Source organism: Pelophylax lessonae, assembly GCF_965119305.1.
Source record: "Pelophylax lessonae genome assembly, chromosome: 4".
Classification (NCBI taxonomy): Eukaryota; Metazoa; Chordata; class Amphibia; order Anura; family Ranidae; genus Pelophylax; species Pelophylax lessonae.
In genome coordinates this window covers 193,829,455-193,849,167 of record NC_138771.1, presented here as the reverse complement: position 1 = coordinate 193,849,167, position 19,713 = coordinate 193,829,455, and the positions used below count along the sequence as shown (strand labels likewise).

The window sequence follows — 19,713 nt, the reverse complement described above, 5'->3', positions numbered from 1 at the left end:
CCCATATATAAAATCCCTATTTGTCTTTATACTGCATCCACCAAGGGGATGGGGGTGTAATGCTTCTCAGCTGGTCCTTTCCAGTTTGTACCATCGTTACAACTTAGTTATTTGAGTTTTTAGACAACAGACCAGTCATGGATGGGTGTGGGTTGGGGGAGGTTGGCCTGTCTCCCTCCCACCTGTTCCCCCATCCATCCATTAGCAGACATGTGCTCCCAGTGTGGAGACACTAAATTAGAAAGTGTTAGGACTGCAGATAAAACAGGGTGCCGTGTAGTGGCTCTGCAGCTTACACATGCGTTTGCAAATGTGTGTCAACTAAACCCCTGTTCTTTGTATCATGAGACAGGTCTACTTGGTTGGTGACAGACTGGGGGCTGGCTGACTTTCATGCACCTCTTATAATCCTTCAACCTCATTTTTTTCTTGATACAGGGATGGAGACACCGTGCACTACCTGCTGGGGTCTCACTTAAAGTCCCACCTAGCCTATTGTGTTTAACCTTAATAATTATGACAAGGAATGCTTGCTAGCATGTGAAAGTCATCTGAAAAAATACTTTAGGGCCTCGTTCACCCCAATATGTACATAAAAACAGATGGAAAAACTGCACAGAGACACAAGTTTACATCAGTTTTCATGCATGTGTTTTTATGCTCGTTGACATCAGTTTTCAATGCCTGCGAATTTGTCCATCTCATCATCAGCGCCCATCATTCTGTCCATCTCATCAGTGCCCACCATTCTTTCCTCCTCATCTGTGCCAGCCATTCTGTTCCCCCACTATTCTGTCAAGCTCATCAGTGCTCGCCATTTTGTCCATCTCATCAGTGCTTGCCATTCTTTCCTCATCATCAGTGGGCACCATTCTTTCCACTGCCATCAGAGTCTGGCAACATTCCCCTTGCCACAGACATACCCGAGCAGCAGCATTTTCCCAGCTGACATCCAATATGAGGCAAGGTAGGCAGGCAGTATAGACACAGAGCCCTGCTCTACTTTCCCTCCCACTTCCTGTCACACATGGTCATGCAGAGCAGAGCTGTCAGTTTTGTTTGCTTTCCAGTGTGGAGCTGTGAGGAAAAATGCAGACATGCTGCATAATCTTGCACTGCTCTGTACAGGACATCAGACCTGTGTTTTGGTGTGAACAAGACAATTGTTTCATGTGTGTCTTGCAGAGGTGGTGCAGAGGTTGTGAATGAGCCCTTAGACATGCATCTAAATCTTCCTTGCTTCTGAAGCCCAACCAGGGCAGTTAAGGTAATCCTTCAACAATAAATCGAAATATGCACCATTTGAAAGTACACTATATTTTTCCTTTACACATACACTTTACTTTTCCCCACCTGTCAAGAAGAGCGGTTTGTCTTCTTATTCACTTGTATTCTCTACCTCTCACAGCACAAGAGTCAAATTATTGTCAGGCTGCAAGGTCTCTGGAGAAGCTGTCCTATCACCTGCCCCAGCTCAGATTGATAACCAAAATGCTTTTTGACTGGTAATGGAGGAAAATCAACAAAAGTCTTTAGCTTCCTTTCTTGTAATCCTGACAGCATCTTTGTTTTTTGAGTGTCTATTATGAGCAATGAGCTGAGGCAAGATATTAGACCCTCTGTGGGAGCCATACACATGAAAATTGCCATTTCTTCCCTTAATGTGAGAGAATATATAAAAATGGCCTAAATCCTGCCTGGGAGGTAAGGCTGCACTATTATAATCATTTAACAGTGGAAGCCCTTCAGCACAAAAAGGTCTGTGCTGAGAACAACCAGAGTTGGTGCCAAAAAGCAACATATTAATGTTTTATGTTGTCAGCCATTTTAAGTTTATTTTTGTATCTTTTTTGCGGTATAAGTCATATTTCCATTACAACTCATTCAAGAGATACTGTATATGATTTTTTTTACCTACCATTCTACAAAACCAAAGCAGTAAATATATACTGTAACTGTAAATCAGTTTTTCAATATCAATTTTCCAAGATCTTTTGTTTAAACAATGCATACTATCTCTAGGTAGACATGTAGTCTGTGCACCTTCTATTCGGCAACCATTTTCCCAGAGATCGACTTTCATCTGTATATAACACATCCCATATACAATTAGTATGTTAGGGACATGTATATTTTTTTCTGAATAAACTGATGTATGCATAATCAGACTACAGAGAGATCTTGATGGGAAGAGTCTGGAATCTTTGTTGTGCAGAATGATAGTTTTAGACTCACATGTTCTCAGAACACTGCTTATTCCAAACAGTGGTGTGCCATGGAACACTCAAAAAAGTGAACATTTTGAAAAACGAAAGCCCTAAGCATATACTGTAGATTCTATTTAATTAATCAGGTGCATTCAGCCTATGCTTACAGGTGGTAGAGGGAAAAGGACACCTTTTCCTTGTACACTCATCTTAGTATATACTTTATCTATGTGTAACAATGTCTTTTTCAGGCTCAGTGTTTTTGCTAATCTCCACTTATTGGCTTTTCAGTTTTCTGTATACTTTTATAGGTTTTATTGCAGTCACTGATACATGCACTGAAATTAATAATGCTGATTTTGATAATTGTTAATAGTTGAATACTTACTGTAGTAGTTGTTGTAGTGGTAGTCAAGCCAGGAATATAGACATTAATGTATAAAGTCACGGTGCCAGTCTGAATAAGGCCTACTGGTTGAGGTGAACTAGATATTAAATTGCCATCAGTAATATAAACCAGCAACTTGTAATTCCAAGTTTTGTCTCCACCATTGGTGTAATCAAATGGGTTGGCAAGGATTAGGCGGGAGACGTTGGACCCAGCCGTAGGTGAGAAAGCAAAATGGTTGTTTATATTACCTGTAATTAACATAAACACGGGTGCATATTACGCAGACATTTGTGGTATTACCAGACATACAAGAAGACTGTACAGTCTATACTGTATAAAGTTAGATGTATTGATTGAGTGAATGGCCCATAACTCACCAGCTAAACAGAATTATTAACTGATATATTACTATAAAGCAGAAACTAACCAGCAGCAATACAAATAGAATATAAATATATTAAATTACATATATCTGTAGAGTGCCCATTTACTCATCATATTCAGATGTGGGCACAAAACCTTTGAACTTTTTTTCCCACAACACTCTGGATTCCCAGCGAAGATATGTTTGTTTCTCACCCTCAACAGATCTAAGAGGCCATACTTGATGAGGCAGAGGTAGCCAGGTAAGTCACCTTCAGTCAGGTGAGAGACTCTTCACTCACTGTCATAATTGACAGGCAGGTAAGCAGTAGGACAGGAGCCTAAAAGCACACAGCTTCTCAAGAAGATCCAACTACTGTAGGGAGCACCTCCCCGATTGCTACTAGAGTACTGCAATTCCAGTGGGGTGACCCTGTGTCCTTGTCCTTGAATCCCTCCAGCTGTTCACCTGTGTTACCAGAACTATCTTGGACTTCACTCTGAGGGAGGCTGTTTTTGAGGATAATTGCAAGTCACTGTGTTCTGCACTGTTTTAGTAAGGTATTGATTGCCACATGTTACCCTGATTGAGGCACAGAGATATTGTTGTGAAGAAACCTTGTTTTAATGTGTTTTATATTATTCTGCAGTATATGCTTGTACTTTGCCATTCTGACCCTGTTTTGCATTATTGCCTCTAACAACTTTAAATGTTTTTTAAAAAGATTAGACAGTGTCTGTATAATGTCCATCCCAGACCATTTTATACTCGCCTCTCCAGCTATTTCCTGTCAATGCTTTGTTTGTCATTACCACTGCAATAGGCCCAGTGCTTCTGGATATGGGGAATCATGCAAGCTCCTGCCATGATGTAATGCTCATAGATGCTAATGAGGTCAAATTGCAGAGAGGGTGACTACCAGGTATTTTATTGACAGCTGGAAAAGAGTGGGGAACATCAGGGTATAGCTGAAAAAGTGAGTATAAAGTGGGCAGGGGGTAGTCTATAAACAGACACCATTAAATTATCTGAAGAGGCAAAGTAGCAGTGATTCCTGAAGTTAAGTGATTTTGAATGTAAATCTAAAAACATAAAAAGACTAGAACTGCTTTTTTATGTAATACATAAATGAAAGAATTTATTTTTAATAACATAAGAAGACAAAAAAAAGACAGCAATTATAATGTGTAGCAATAGCAAACATCTGAAGAAAACAAAACAAGCAGCCATGTGAAAAGGCAATGATGCAGTTAAAGTAAAAGAATATACAAACATGAATTCAAGGTAGTGATACATTAAGTGAAGAACCTGGAATGTTCTGTCCATGGCACTGCTGACAAAGGTGGGAACTAATTAAAAAATGTGACCTATTTTATTCACACTTGTAGAAAACCATATGGTATACTCACAGTATGGGGTCATTTTACACTAATTGGCAAAAAATGTACCTGAATTGATGAAATACTGGAATGACGTGGGTCTAGAATCTCGATCTTCACAAGTCAGCTTAAAATTCTGAATATTTGTTCCTGTTGCTTGAGTCGTGGGTACAGACAATGTGTAGAAATTTGGTTTACATATGGGTTTTTCATCATTAGCTTCTAATATATTCACTGTTACCTAAACAGTACAGGCATCAGTTATGTCTCAAAGTCATTATACATTAATTGAAATATAAGAAATGTTGAGGGTATGAAATAACCGACAGAAGGATATATCATTCTACAATTCTACACACCATTAATATTAGTTACCAGCCATACCTCTTGGCAAATACTGGCAGTTGTCTTCACAAGGAAGACACATAAGTCCAAAGCAGCCCAAACTGGCTTATTATAGCATGGGGTAGGGAGCAACAGAAAATGTGAAAAACAGGTTCATAGCTCCACTAGCGGGTAGATAATAAGAATGTATAATGTTAATATGTAATATTTCAAATGTACCTGGGCTTTAAACAAAAAATAATAGAATTGTACACTACACAGTTAATTTCAGCTGTCCCTAATGCTGGACAAAAAAAAAACATGACTTTTAACTACTTGCCATCAGATTTAACTCATGAAAACATTTAAATAAATCAAGGCAATGTAGTTTCACATTTTTCTGAAAAGTTTTCAAGTTGGTAATAGAAGTTGTTGCTGAAAGGTTGCATTTAGTGACTTTTTGTGATTAAAAGCTCACTGATCCACCCCCCCCCCCCACCCCACCTGCCAATTTCCAATACAATTATATTTTCCTACCTTACCTCCCTCCACTCATTCTTTAATCACTCACCCCTCCTCTGACCATGAGACTTATCAACTATACCCACTGTTGAGGAATTTGAGGAACATATGATGGTCAAGAAAAGATAGGTCAAGTTGACATATGTAATATCCATTTATAGGATCAGAACATAAGGATTCATCACTAACTATGGATGGCCGATGTGCCTGCACAACAATATCCTCTAGCCACTAAGAATACTGGTAAAATGTAGAGCTATCTATAACTGCAGAATATGTCCACTGTTCTGTTTTGACCATTAAAATATGTAATATCCATTTATAGGATCAGAACATAAGGATTCATCACTAACTATGGATGGCCGATGTGCCTACACAACAATATCCTCTAGCCACTAAGAATACTGGTAAAATGTAGAGCTAGCTATAACTGTAGAATATGTCCACTGTTCTGTTTTGACCATTAAAATAATAAAAAAAAAACCCTTAAAGATTTTAATTTTGCCCAAAATTAAATGTCTAGTCAGGATATCATAATTCTAAAAAAGGAAAATGCGATGCTTAGCACCTTGCTCCTGTGCTCAGAACCTTGTTCTCAGACTGCCTCTGTCCCGGGACTCGCACTTGGCATCCACAAATGGCTAAACCTTGCTGCCCTCTACGGCCGACAAAACACTGTAAACATAAACACAAAAGAGGGGCGCACCAGCCTAGCGCATTATCCTCAGTAGGCTTTTATTGATAAATTTAAAAAAATGTCTACTCACAAACAAGTGATGTAAACCAGCATATCAACTCCGACTAGAGGCTCTGAAGAAGAGGCACCGCCTCAAAACGCATCAGCCGTTAATCTTGACAAGATATTGGACTCCAACACCATGGACATTGCTAGTCGGAATTGATATGCTGGTTTACATCACTTGTTTGTGAGTAGACATTTTTTTAAATTTATCAATAAAAGCCTACTGAGGATAATGCACTAGGCTGGTGCGCCCCTCTTTTGTGTTTATGTTTACAGTATCATATAATTCTACACTGTACAATAAGCCCCCAAAACTTAACAACAACAAAAATGACTCTTAATACTTCCGCTCTAACACTTCTATTCTACAATTCTAAATCCTAGGTTTAACTTGATCTGAAGATTTTACCCAATTCTTCCCCTAACCTTAGCCTTGAGCCCAATATTAGGTTAACCACTTAGCACACAGTTTTTCTCACTTAACAGTGCTCCACTTTAGGGCTAAGGCTACATAGTCAATTTTAGTCACTCTGGTGCACTGCCAGTTTAGGTTGTATAATGTTACTTTACTCAACAATCTCCTGCAATCGTGCTACAGAGCAGTTTCTGTTCTAGGAGTTTTTTTCAGTCACTGAGACAAAAAATGTAAAATATTGCTGCGAGCTTACCAAGCTTTAATTGTGGTGGCTGCATTAGTTTTTTAGGCTTTTTTTTATTTTTTTTATTTCACTTGATGATCTGCCCAGTAACATGCTTCCTGTCCTAAGGGTGGCTCCATTTTGGATGGAGGAGTAACAGAGACACTTTTGGACAGCAGCATTGTCAGTCTGGGGAGAGAGTTGTGTCAGATGCACCAGCAGATTTAGATGGACTTGATTAACTAAATAAAAGTCAAACTCCTGCTAACAATTTTAAAGCAGTTACAGTAACCGTTTTTTCCTTTTGGGCTAAAGGTTGTACATAAATATATAAAAGATGACCATTGTAAGCACCACATTCCATGTTCAACAGTTTGCCTCAACTGTCTATCTTCCACTTTTGCTAGACAGCTTATTCTGTTAGAGGATGTTTATAAATAACAGACTGGCAGGCAACAAGAGACCAAAACAAAAGGGGAAAAAGCTGCAAAATAATACAGAACACAGTTTTTTTGGTTTAACACCACTTTAAGAGCCGGTTCACACTAATGCGGCTGCGGCGTTCGCATGTAATGTCGGAGCGCACTGCTCCTTCATTACATGCGATCGGCTGTGCGGTGCGAGTTTAGCCATACACTTTGTATGGCTAAATTCGCACCGCACCCGCAGCAAACACGCACAGGATCCTTTTTTGCAGCCGCATCAGGATCGGATCGCACAGCGGTTCACACTTGTGCGATCCGATCCTGTGTGAACTGCAAGATCGCACTGCGATATGCAATCAAACTGGGGGTGTCGTTAAGATTACATTGACACCCCCAGCGTATCGCATATGGCAGTGTGAACTGCCAGGGGTGCGTTTGCGATGCGGGAACAGGCTGCGAATTCGCAGCCCTCCTGCATTGCATAAGTGTGAACCGGGGCTAAAAGTCACCTGTGTAGTCCAAGGCATCCTGTTACAGCATGTTTGAAAGTGTATGTGGAAAAACATGGACTTTATAGGCACGTATAGAAGGTAGAAGGTGTTAGATGTGGGTATTTATAGAAGCCCCCATGAATAGAGAGATAAGTTTCACAATCAGTTATGGCGCGGTTCCCCCATAGCATGAGATGGCAGATGCGTCTGTGGATTCACCATAGATCTGTATCATTACTTTACGGATCCAAAATTATTCTACATTGGAAGCAGAGGCGGCTCTCTAATTAGGCAAATTAGGCGGTCGCCGAAGGCCTCGCACTCACAGAGGCCTCGCGGCCGCCTAATATGCCGAGTTACAGAGCCACCTCTGAGGCTGGCAGCAGGGATCTCCCTGCCATCAGTTCAGTACAGTCCCGACTCCGAGTCTGTAAGCAGGAGAATCTGCTACGATTCGGGGCTGTGATCAGGAGCAGCTCACCGTGGAATGGGAGCTCACTGACATCTCCAGATCACAGCCAAATACTGGAGCCGCAGCGCTGACATTTTCTCCCTCACAGACCACAGACAGGGGAGGAGAGAGAGCTGCTTCTGCTCCTCCTCCCGACCTCTCCACCTGTGCTTGCCCCGCCCACACTCCCCGACAGTTTTCATCTCAGAAGATGAGGTATGGGCGGGAAGAATTTGCAGACCAGGAACAAGAAGAGGAAAGATGGTGCCTGAATCCTGATCCCTCCATCCATCCATCCCTTCCAGTGAGTACTCTGATCTAAGGGGCACCCTTCCTCCATCTCTTTCCATTCCTTTCTTTCTCCCTCCCTCCCCTCCTTTCTTTCTTGTCCATCCGTCCCCCTGTCTGTCCATCTGTCCCCCTGTCTGTCCATCCGTCTGTCCGTCAGTCTGTCCCCCTGTCTGTCCGTCCATCCGTCTGTCCCCCTGTCTGTCCATCCATCTGTCCCCCTGTCTGTCCGTCCGTCTGTCTGTCCGTCCCCCTGTCTGTCCGTCCGTCTGTCTGTCCCCCTGTCTGTCCGTCTGTCTGTCCCCCTGTCTGTCCGTCTGTCTGTCCCCCTGTCTGTCCGTCTGTCTGTCCCCCTGTCCGTCCGTCTGTCTGTCCCCCTGTCCGTCCGTCTGTCTGTCCCCCTGTCCGTCCGTCTGTCTGTCCCCCTGTCCGTCCGTCTGTCTGTCCCCCTGTCCGTCCGTCCGTCTGTCTGTCCCCCTGTCTGTCCGTCCGTCTGTCCCCCTGTCTGTCCGTCCGTCTGTCCCCCTGTCTGTCCATCCGTCTGTCCCCCTGTCTGTCCGTCCGTCTGTCCCCCTGTCTGTCCCCCTGTCTGTCCCCCTGTCTGTCCGTCCATCTGTCCCCCTGTCTGTCCGTCCATCTGTCCCCCTGTCTGTCCATCCGTCTGTCCGTCAGTCTGTCCCCCTGTCTGTCCGTCCGTCCGTCTGTCCCCCTGTCTGTCTGTCCCTCTGTCTGTCTGTCTGTCCCCCTGTCTGTCTGTCCCCCTGTCCCCCTGTCTGTCTGTCCGTCTGTCCCCCTGTCTGTCTGTCCGTCTGTCCCCCTGTCTGTCCCCCTGTCTGTCCCCCTGTCTGTCCGTCCATCTGTCCCCCTGTCTGTCCGTCCATCTGTCCCCCTATCTGTCCATCCGTCTGTCCGTCAGTCTGTCCCCCTGTCTGTCCGTCCGTCCGTCTGTCCCCCTGTCTGTCTGTCCCTCTGTCTGTCTGTCTGTCCCCCTGTCTGTCTGTCCGTCTGTCCCCCTGTCTGTCTGTCCGTCTGTCCCCCTGTCTGTCTGTCCGTCTGTCCCCCTGTCTGTCCGTCCATCTGTCCCCCTGTCTGTCTGCCCGTCTGTCCCCCTGTCTGTCTGCCCGTCTGTCCGTCCGTCTGTCCCCCTGTCTGTCCGTCCGTCTGTCCCCCTGTCTGTCCGTCCATCTGTCCCCCTGTCTGTCCATCCGTCTGTCCCCCTGTCTGTCTGTTCGTCCGCCTATCCCCCTGTCTGTCCCTCTGTCTGTCCATCCATCTGTCCCCCTGTCTGTCCCCCCGTCTGTCCCCCCGTCTGTCCGTCCGTCTGTCCGTCCGTCTGTCCCCCCGTCTGTCCGTCCGTCTGTCCCCCCATCTTTCTGTCCGTCTGTCCCCCCGTCTGTCAGTCCGTCTGTCCCCCTGTCTGTCCGTCCGTCTGTCCCCCTGTCCCCCTGTCTGTCTGTCCGTCTGTCTGTCCCCCTGTCTGTCTGTCCGTCTGTCTGTCCCCCCGTCTGTCCGTCCATCTGTCCCCCTGTCTGTCCGTCTGTCTGTCCCCCCGTCTGTCCGTCCGTCTGTCCCCCCGTCTGTCTGTCCCCCTGTCTGTCCGTCCGTCTGTCCCCCTGTCTGTCTGTCCCCCTGTCTGTCCGTCCATCTGTCTCCCTGTCTGTCCGACCATCTGTCCCCCTGTCTGTCCATCCGTCTGTCCGTCAGTCTGTCCCCCTGTCTGTCCCCCATCTGTCCCCCCGTCTGTCCGTCCGTCTGTCCCCCCGTCTGTCCCCCTGTCTGTCCGTCCGTCTGTCCCCCTGTCTGTCCGTCCGTCTGTCCCCCTGTCTGTCTGTTCGTCCGCCTGTCCCCCTGTCTTTCCCTCTGTCTGTCCATCCATCTGTCCCCCTGTCTGTCCCCCCGTCTGTCCGTCAGTCTGTCCCCCCGTCTGTCCGTCAGTCTGTCCCCCCGTCTGTCCGTCAGTCTGTCCCCCCGTCTGTCAGTCCGTCTGTCCCCCCGTCTGTCAGTCCGTCTGTCCCCCCGTCTGTCCGTCCGTCTGTCAGTCCGTCTGTCAGTCCGTCTGTCAGTCCGTCTGTCAGTCCGTCTGTCCGTCCGTCTGTCCGTCCGTCTGTCCACCTGTCTGTCCGTCCGTCTGTCCACCTGTCTGTCCACCTGTCTGTCCACCTGTCTGTCCGTCCGTCTGTCCCCCTGTCTGTCTGTCCGTCCGTCTGTCCCCCTGTCTGTCCGTCCGTCTGTCCGTCCGTCTGTCCGTCCGTCTGTCCCCCTGTCTGTCCATCCGTCTGTCCCCCTGTCTGTCCGTCCGTCTGTCCCCCTGTCTGTCCGTCCGTCTGTCCCCCTGTCTGTCCCCCTGTCTGTCCCCCCGTCCGTCTGTCCCCCCGTCCGTCTGTCCCCCCGTCCGTCTGTCCCCCTGTCTGTCCGTCCGTCAATCCTGTCTGTCCGTCCGTCTGTCCCCCTGTCTGTCCGTCCGTCTGTCCCCCCGTCCGTCTGTCCCCCCCATCCGTCCGTCCCCCTGTCTGTCCGTCCGTCCCCCTGTCTGTCTGTCCTTCCATCTGTCCCCCTGTCTGTCCTTCCGTCTGTCCCCCTGTCTGTCCGTCCGTCTGTCCCCCGTCTGTCCGTCCGTCTGTCTGTCCGTCTGTCCGTCCGTCTGTCTGTCCGTCTGTCCCCCCGTCTGTCCGTCCGTCTGTCCCCCTGTCTGTCCGTCCGTCTGTCCCCCCGTCCGTCCGTCTGTCCCCCGTCCATCCATCCCCCCGTCCGTCCATCCGTCCGTCTGTCCCCCTGTCTGTCCCCCTGTCTGTCCGTCCGTCTGTCCCCCTGTCTGTCCCCCTGTCTGTCCACCTGTCTGTCCCCCTGTCTGTCCGTCCGTCTGTCCGTCCGTCTGTCCCCCTGTCTGTCCCCCTGTCTGTCCCCCTGTCTGTCCGTCTGTCCCCCTGTCCCCCCATCCGTCTGTCCCCCCGTCCGTCCGTCTGTCCCCCTGTCTGTCCGTCCGTCTGTCCCCCTGTCTGTCCATCCGTCTGTCCCCCTGTCCCCCCGTCCGTCTGTCCCCCCGTCCGTCTGTCCCCCCCTGTCCCCCCGTCCGTCTGTCCCCCTGTCTGTCCTTCCTTCTGTCCCCCCCCGTCTGTCCCCCGTCCGTCCGTCTGTCCCCCTGTCTGTCCGTCCGTCTGTCCCCCCCGTCCGTCTGTCCCCCCGGGCCCCCGTCCGTCTGTCCCCCCTGTCCCCTCGTCCGTCTGTCCCCCTGTCCGTCCGATTGTGCCCCCGTCTGTCCGTCCATCTGCCCCCCTGTCCGTCCATCTGCCCCCCTGTCTGTCCGTCTGCCCCCCTGTCTGTCCCCCTGTCTGTCCCCCTGTCTGTCCGTCAGTCTGTCCCCCCGTCTGTCCGTCAGTCTGTCCCCCCGTCTGTCCGTCAGTCTGTCCCCCCGTCTGTCAGTCCGTCTGTCCCCCCGTCTGTCAGTCCGTCTGTCCCCCCGTCTGTCAGTCCGTCTGTCCCCCCGTCTGTCAGTCCGTCTGTCAGTCCGTCTGTCAGTCCGTCTGTCCCCCCGTCTGTCCCCCCGTCTGTCCGTCCGTCTGTCCGTCCGTCTGTCCACCTGTCTGTCCACCTGTCTGTCCGTCCGTCTGTCCCCCTGTCTGTCTGTCCGTCCGTCTGTCCCCCTGTCTGTCCGTCCGTCTGTCCCCCTGTCTGTCCGTCCGTCTGTCCCCCTGTCTGTCCCCCTGTCTGTCCCCCCGTCCGTCTGTCCCCCCGTCCGTCTGTCCCCCCGTCCGTCTGTCCCCCCGTCCGTCTGTCCCCCTGTCTGTCCGTCCGTCAATCCTGTCTGTCCGTCCGTCTGTCCCCCTGTCTGTCCGTCCGTCTGTCCCCCCGTCTGTCTGTCCCCCCCATCCGTCCGTCCCCCTGTCTGTCCGTCCGTCCCCCTGTCTGTCTGTCCTTCCATCTGTCCCCCTGTCTGTCCTTCCGTCTGTCCCCCTGTCTGTCCGTCCGTCTGTCCCCCTGTCTGTCCCCCTGTCTGTCCGTCCGTCTGTCCCCCTGTCTGTCCCCCGTCTGTCCGTCCGTCTGTCTGTCCGTCTGTCCGTCCGTCTGTCTGTCCGTCTGTCTGTCCCCCCGTCTGTCCGTCCGTCTGTCCCCCTGTCTGTCCGTCCGTCTGTCCCCCCGTCCGTCCGTCTGTCCCCCGTCCATCCATCCCCCCGTCCGTCCATCCGTCCGTCTGTCCCCCTGTCTGTCCCCCTGTCTGTCCGTCCGTCTGTCCCCCTGTCTGTCCCCCTGTCTGTCCCCCTGTCTGTCCGTCCGTCTGTCCGTCCGTCTGTCCCCCTGTCTGTCCCCCTGTCTGTCCGTCTGTCCCCCTGTCCCCCCATCCGTCTGTCCCCCCGTCCGTCCGTCTGTCCCCCTGTCTGTCCGTCCGTCTGTCCCCCTGTCTGTCCGTCCGTCTGTCCCCCTGTCCCCCCGTCCGTCTGTCCCCCCGTCCGTCTGTCCCCCCCTGTCCCCCCGTCCGTCTGTCCCCCTGTCTGTCCTTCCTTCTGTCCCCCCCGTCTGTCCCCCGTCCGTCCGTCTGTCCCCCTGTCTGTCCGTCCGTCTGTCCCCCCCGTCCGTCTGTCCCCCCGGGCCCCCGTCCGTCTGTCCCCCCTGTCCCCTCGTCCGTCTGTCCCCCTGTCCGTCCGATTGTGCCCCCGTCTGTCCGTCCATCTGCCCCCCTGTCCGTCCATCTGCCCCCCTGTCTGTCCGTCTGCCCCCCTGTCTGTCCCCCTGTCTGTCCCCCTGTCTGTCCCCCTGTCTGTCCCCCCGTCCGTCCGTCCATCTGTCCGTCCGCCCGTCCGTCCGCCCGTCCGTCCGTCTGTCCCCCTGTCTGTCCGTCCGTCTGTCCCGTCCGTCTGTCCCCCCGTCCCTCTGTCCCCCCGTCCGTCTGTCCCCCGGTCCGTCTGTCCCCCCTGTCTGTCCGTCCGTCTGTCGCGTCCGTCTGTCTGTCCCATCCGTCTGTCCCCCCTGTCTGTCCGTCCGTCTGTCGCGTCCGTCTGTCTGTCCCATCCGTCTGTCCCCCTGTCTGTCCGTCCGTCTGTCCCCCTGTCTGTCCGTCCGTCTGTCCCCCTGTCTGTCCGTCCGTCCGTCTATCCCCCTGTCTGTCCATCCGTCCGTCTATCCCCCTGTCTGTCCCCCTGTCTGTCTGTCCCCCTGTCTGTCCGTCCCCCTGTCTGTCCGTCCCCCTGTCTGTCCGTCCCCCTGTCTGCCCGTCTGTCTGTCCCACTGTCTGTCCCTCTGTCCCCCTGTCTGTCCCTCTGTCTTCCTGTCTGTCCCTCTGTCTTCCTGTCTGTCCCTCTGTCCCCCTGTCTGTCCCTCTGTCCCCCTGTCTGTCCCCCTGTCTGTCTGTCTGTCTTTCCCCCTCATGCAAGCACAAATCCTTCTTTTTTTTTTTATTACTATACAGACCAGGATCTCTCAGTTTCACTCCAGTTCTCCTCTACCCATCCCTCATCATTTACCCCCTCCTCTTTCTCCCCAACCCCATGGTTCCCAGTCCCATCCCTCTCCTATTCATCCCATGTGATTTCCACAGTACACATCCCACCCACACAAGCAGCAGTAATTAGATGCTCGGCCTTGGGGTTCTTCCTTAACCTCTGCAAAGGGGGTGAGTGGGGCCTCATGTCTAAATTCTGCCTAAGGCCTCACAAAGCCTAGAGCCGCCTCTGATTGGAAGCTCCTCCTGACTACCAAGATTGTTCCCTCCTGTGTTTGTGGAACTTATCTCTATCCGGGAGCTTCTATAAATACCCACATCTAATATCTTCTATGTCATGGGGAAAAACTCCTTTCCCCTCCCTCCCTCCCCTCTTCCTTTGTCAAGAATTCCTACATATTCTAAGTGCATAATTACAGGTATATACATTAGGGGTTGGTACATCGGCCCTGTACCACAGGATATGTATTCAGTTTATTATGATACACCTGACCTGATATTATATTTTGCCAGATATTTATCCTGTTGGATCCACATTCTATGCACCCACCATCTCCATATACCAGCCTTCTACAATTTCAGTGGTGAGACATGCTCCTGAAGAAGTGGTATTGTGAAACATGTTGAGCTAACATTTGATCTACCACCACCTAATGCCACAGCCATGCCAATATCCCCTGATGGGCTTCTGGTATTTATCATTATCCCCTTAGCGGAATTGGTTATATGACCGTGGTTATTATCAAGGCTTATGTTTTTATGTTGTGTTCATGTGACAATTTATGATTTAATTTTTTTTTTTAATTGTATTTCCTTTTTGTATTAATACATTTTGGTATTTTTTGTTTTCTATATACGTGCCTATAAGGTCCATGTTTTTTCACATACACTTCCAAACATTTCTCATGAGGATGTGGCACTACCTTTAACTTGTACATTCAGTTTGCCACCCCTGGTAAAGCACATTTAAATTTATTGTCATAGCCTGTTACAGCAGTCTTGATACAGTTGAACATACTAAACAACTGTTATGAAACCTTAATAAAATAATGGAACTACAATTAAAACAAGCACTCATTTCCATGATCAATAAACATCTACCAATCCAATTTATGTCATTACAATGTACAATTTCTTACTGAGGTTGTAGAAGTCTTTGATGCAGAATCTGTAGCTTGTATTGTAAGTTGATATTTTGGAGTAGTTTCATAGTCTGCGTAATCAGAAAGCAGCAGTTGACCTGTTGTTGGATTCAACCAGAAGATGCTTGAAGCGCCCTGTGTGCTGCCACCAGCTACAAGTGTGTATGTGATACCGATGTAGGGGTAGTCTGCTTCTGTAGCATAGACTTGTCCAACCATTGTAGAAGCTGCAATGGTAACAAGTTAAGTTTACTAGGTTATTAAACACTATATTATACTCATTATGGGGCTAATCAGACCTGCTCGGCTTGAAATGCTACTGAAAATTATTAACTGGCAAAGGAGAAGTAACACATCATTGGTAAAGGGACTAAGGGGACCAAATCATAAAGTGATAATCCATAATCCTTAACCCATTTGACAAGGGCCTTACAACCCATTTACAGCTGCTTAGTTGAAGTTTTTTTTTTTCTGAACACTGAAAAGTTATATGTTAGGTTGTCATACATTGTAATAGATAGGTTATGATATATATTTAGTTCTTGATGGCAATATTTCCTTGCAAACATGTGAATGTGTAATAAAAGGGTTCTCCTCTTTTTGTACAGTTTGCTCATTTTAACTGTGCCAAATGCTTGTTTAGGTTTTAGAGCATTAAGTTGGGAAATCTGTCAACCTATCCTCCACCACGATTTTACCTTTACCATTACCTTGTTTTGTTCTAACAAGCTATCAGCCTTCATATGATTTTGTCTGCCTCACTGTGTTCCTGGGTATACCCACTAACCTCAATCTCTCAGTGATTGGTTTAGCTAGGATAAAAAAAAAAATCCCTCCAGTCAGTATTACCCCTTCAATTTGTATTATTCTTTTCCCCCACCTTCTACGCATCTTTGATCTTTGCCCCACATGATTCTCAAATACTGTATTAAACCTCTCACCTTCATCCTTGTTTTCTGAGTTTACAAATCATTGAACATCAATGTATCATATGCTTCATACTGCACTGGTCTCCAATCATTTGTGGAACTATGTATAAACTTTACTAATTTGGAAATCCTGTGGATCACTAATATTTGCTGGGTTTTTTTTGCTTTGATTTTATCCTTATGTTGTTGAGCATATTTTTGTAATCTTTCTTGTAGCATTATAACGACTGAATGAGATTTCAATTTCAGAATGTGTTTCTGTTCACCTTTTAGCTGTGGATTTTGGCAATCAAAATGTGCTTTTTAAAGTCTATATTGCATAGTGCATAAGGTATTTTCTGTTTGTAATTCATGATGATGACTGCCCCTCTCCTCTATGGGGAGATCGGAGGAAAATGGATGGCCTGTCCGTTTTCATCCAATCCCATCCGACAGACGGATGGGAAATAGTGCTACCATCCGTCTGAAATTCACAGACAGGAACGGATCTGATAGCGGGTGTCAGCGTCAGTCTGCCCCATAGGGGTAAATGGAGAGGAACAGAAAGCCCGTGTGAAAGGGGCCTAATGTATGTATAGCTTTACAAAGCACAACCTCTGATAGAGCCATAATATTTGGGTAATCATTTTGGGTACAGGGTTGTTTGGAGCACAATAGAACTTTTTGCTTGTTAGCAGAAAACAGAAAATTGATACTTAAAGAGGGGTAGAAAAACTAACAGAGTTAATATACAGTAGTAGAGGAAAGATAATGCAGGGAGAGAATATGAAAAGTCAGAATACAGATTTGTGAGAACTATGAAAGTTTATGGAGATAGTGAGCAAGACAGAGGAGATGATGAGGGAGATCTGTTAGAGAAATAAAAAAGAAGGAAAGATTTAGAGGAAAAAGATATGTGGAGATACAGCAGATTATAAAGATAGAATGTTAACTACTTCCTACCTGCCCACCGTCAAATGACGGCCGAGCGTTGCATCTATTGTTCTGGGACGCTGTCATATGATAGCGCACCAGTACTGCCTCTCTTGCGTGCCCGCTAGGACACGGCACGCCCCCGATCTTGTAAAGAGTCAATGACATGACTCTTTACCCATGTGATCGCCTGTGTCCAATCACAGCCGGTCACATGTAAATGAGGAAGTGCCGTTATTCGGCTCTCCTCGCCTCACACTGTCAAAGTGTCAGGCGAGGGGAGCCGATAAGCGGCTCCTCCTCACAGGGGAGACAAGGACATGTAATCAGGGCACTGATCATCAGTGCCCTGATTACAGAAAATTGAAATAGAGTGCCAATCAGTGCCCACCATCAATGCCCACAATCAGTGCCCATAGTGCTGCCAGTCACTGCCCATTTGTGCCTGCTCATCTAGGCACTAATGGGCACTGACTGGCAGCACTATGGGCACTGATTGTGGGCACTGATGATGCTGCCTGTCAGTGCCCATCAGTACCACCCATCAGTGCCGCCCATCAGTGCTGCCTCTCAGTGCCCATCAGTGCCACCTCTTAGTGCCCATCAGTGCCGCCTATCAGTGCTCATCAGTGCCGTCTATCAGTGTCACTTATCACTGCCCATCAGTGCGGCATATTAGTACCTCCTCATTAGTGCCACCTCATCAGTGCCCATAAGTGCCACCTCATCAGTGCCCATAAGTGCCACCTCATCAGTGACCATCAGTGCAGCCTATCAGTGCCGCCTCATTAGCACACATCAGTGAAGGAGAAAAATAATTTGTTTTCAAAATCTACTCACAGAAAATAAGAAAAACATTTTTTTTTCAAAATTTTCTCTCTTTTTTTTTTTGTAAGAAATAAAAAACCCAGCTGTGATTAAATACCACCAAAAGAAAGCTCTATTTGTGTGAAAAAAAAATGATACAAATTTCATATGGGTACAGTGTAGCATGATTGCGCAATTGTCATTCAAATTGTGAGAGCGCTGAGAGCTGAAAATTGGCCTGGGCAGGAAGGGGGTGAAAGTGCTCTATATTGAAGTGGTTAAGCTCAAATTAAAGACAATATATGTAAACAATGAAATAGAAAGTATTTTTCTCCAGAGCAAGGAGTAATATTTCCTCTAGAAAATACAATAACATTTTAATATCACATGTAGTAGTAGAACACAAAGAGAAGAGAAAAATATTTTTTTCGGATTTTTTTTGTTGTTTGAGAAACATATGGGACGATTTTAATATACTAAATGGAAATAAGTCTTAAGCCTGGTACACACAGTTTTTCTGTTTTTTTCTGTTCAGCCCAGCGGTTTGAAGAGAAGAAAAAAAACTGTCAGCACTGGTCGGAGCCGCTGTATTAACAATGCAAAGTTAGTACAGCAATCTCCCATGTTGAGCTGTTGTGTTCTGACAAGGGGGGCAGCCCATGCCGGAACACTCTGATCAGTGCTCTCTGCCATTGGCTGAGCACGCTGATTAGGAGTTGGTCAGCTGCTGGTTTTCCAGCATGCACATTCGACAGACCGACATACACACGTGCCAAATGCCTCCCTTTTTTTTTTGAAACAACAGATGTCTCCCGACATTCATTCAGTGAGTACCCGGCTTTAGTGTTGTAGGTGGGTGAGCGGGTTAGATGCGTAGAGTACTGTAGTGTATCACTTCCATTCTAGTGAGAAAAATCAATCCCATAAGAAGACATGTCTTATTTTATTTTAATGATGAGGTCCAACGTGTTTATCTGATTAAAAGCTAAGGTTGAGCCATATCAGAATAAAATGTCTCACTGGAAGCTTTTTTCAGCATTCTGTAGGGAGATAACCATTCAGCATGTAAAAAGGAGAGAGTAAAGCCCCGTACACGCGATCAGATTATCGAACGATCTGTCGTCCGTTTTTTGTGGCATGCTAGTCTGATGTGGAAAGTGAAGAGGCTTTTTTCATACGAATTTTCCCGTACGACAGAATTCTACTTCAGAAGTGATGTCATGTGTTGGATTGCTTTGTATGTGTTCTTTCGTCTCTGAGCATGCCTAGTCTTGCTCTTTAAGATTTTTTTCTGTCAAAATCTGTACTAATGAGACGAAAATCGGATGTTGTATTACGGACAACAAAAATTTTATAGCCTGCACATCAGGATTTTGTCAGCCGAAAAAAGTCGGAGTTGGCTGTCGAAAGCACCATACTAACAATCCGAAAATCGGCAGATCGGTCGTCGGACAAAATTTCCCTTCAGATTTTCTTACCGTGTGTACGGGCCTTAAGTCTTCCAAAACACGGAATCTAGAATGCATAGAAAATGCATAGAAAAGCTGTTGGATTTTACCTCTCAGCTAACCAAAACTTTTTTTAGATAAAATTCTCTTTTTTTTATTAAAAAAAAATACAATTTTGTTTTTGATTTTTTTGAGTTCTAAACAAAGAAAATGATATGCAAACATGCTTTACATTCCTCTTTAATTTTCTTCCACAATTACTTATCTTAACGTATATTAAATTATTGTACTGTGCTAAAATTGGTTTAATCAAATCACTTACCTGGTGAGAGTTCCGAAATGTTAAACACATAGGAAGAGCTGTTGAATACTGGAGGATATTCATCGACTGGCGTTGTTTTCACATAAACATAAATATTTTCTGAAAAAACAGAAAGGTATATCATTTACAATGTTTCAGTACAAATGCAATCCAGATCTTAAAAAGAAATAATGCTACGTACGACTGTAATATGGGTAAGCAATGTCCTGTACTGAAACCTGTAGACTATATTCATTGCCAACTGCAATATTATTTGGGTTTTCAAAGTCCAAGTTGCCTATCAACTGGGAAAAAAAACACATAATGTGAAAATTTTAATGTTGACATTCATGTATGATAACATTTACCTAGACAGACAATATGAAGTTGATTAAAGCTGAATTCGAGGTATAGATGGTATTACAGAGCAGGGCTACTGATAGAAATCATGGAACCCCATACAGTCTACCTGAAAGGCCCCCTCCAAAGAAATATTAACGATATATTTAGCTATAATT

The 19,713-nt window shown here is 47.2% G+C and overlaps 1 protein-coding gene across 1 annotated transcript in view; it reads right to left on the bottom strand.

The window, feature by feature from the left end:
• The window catches only part of CDHR3 (cadherin related family member 3), a 91,024-nt gene that overhangs the window by 12,988 nt on the left and 58,323 nt on the right, over nt 1–19,713 (bottom strand). The window contains exons 10-14 of the mRNA XM_082253528.1: nt 19,398–19,500; nt 19,217–19,315; nt 14,796–15,025; nt 4,411–4,582; nt 2,596–2,846 (exon numbers count right to left, since the gene is read on the bottom strand). Of these exons, the coding sequence (XP_082109654.1) occupies nt 2,596–2,846; nt 4,411–4,582; nt 14,796–15,025; nt 19,217–19,315; nt 19,398–19,500 (855 nt within the window). The remainder of the gene's footprint in view (nt 1–2,595; nt 2,847–4,410; nt 4,583–14,795; nt 15,026–19,216; nt 19,316–19,397; nt 19,501–19,713) is intronic.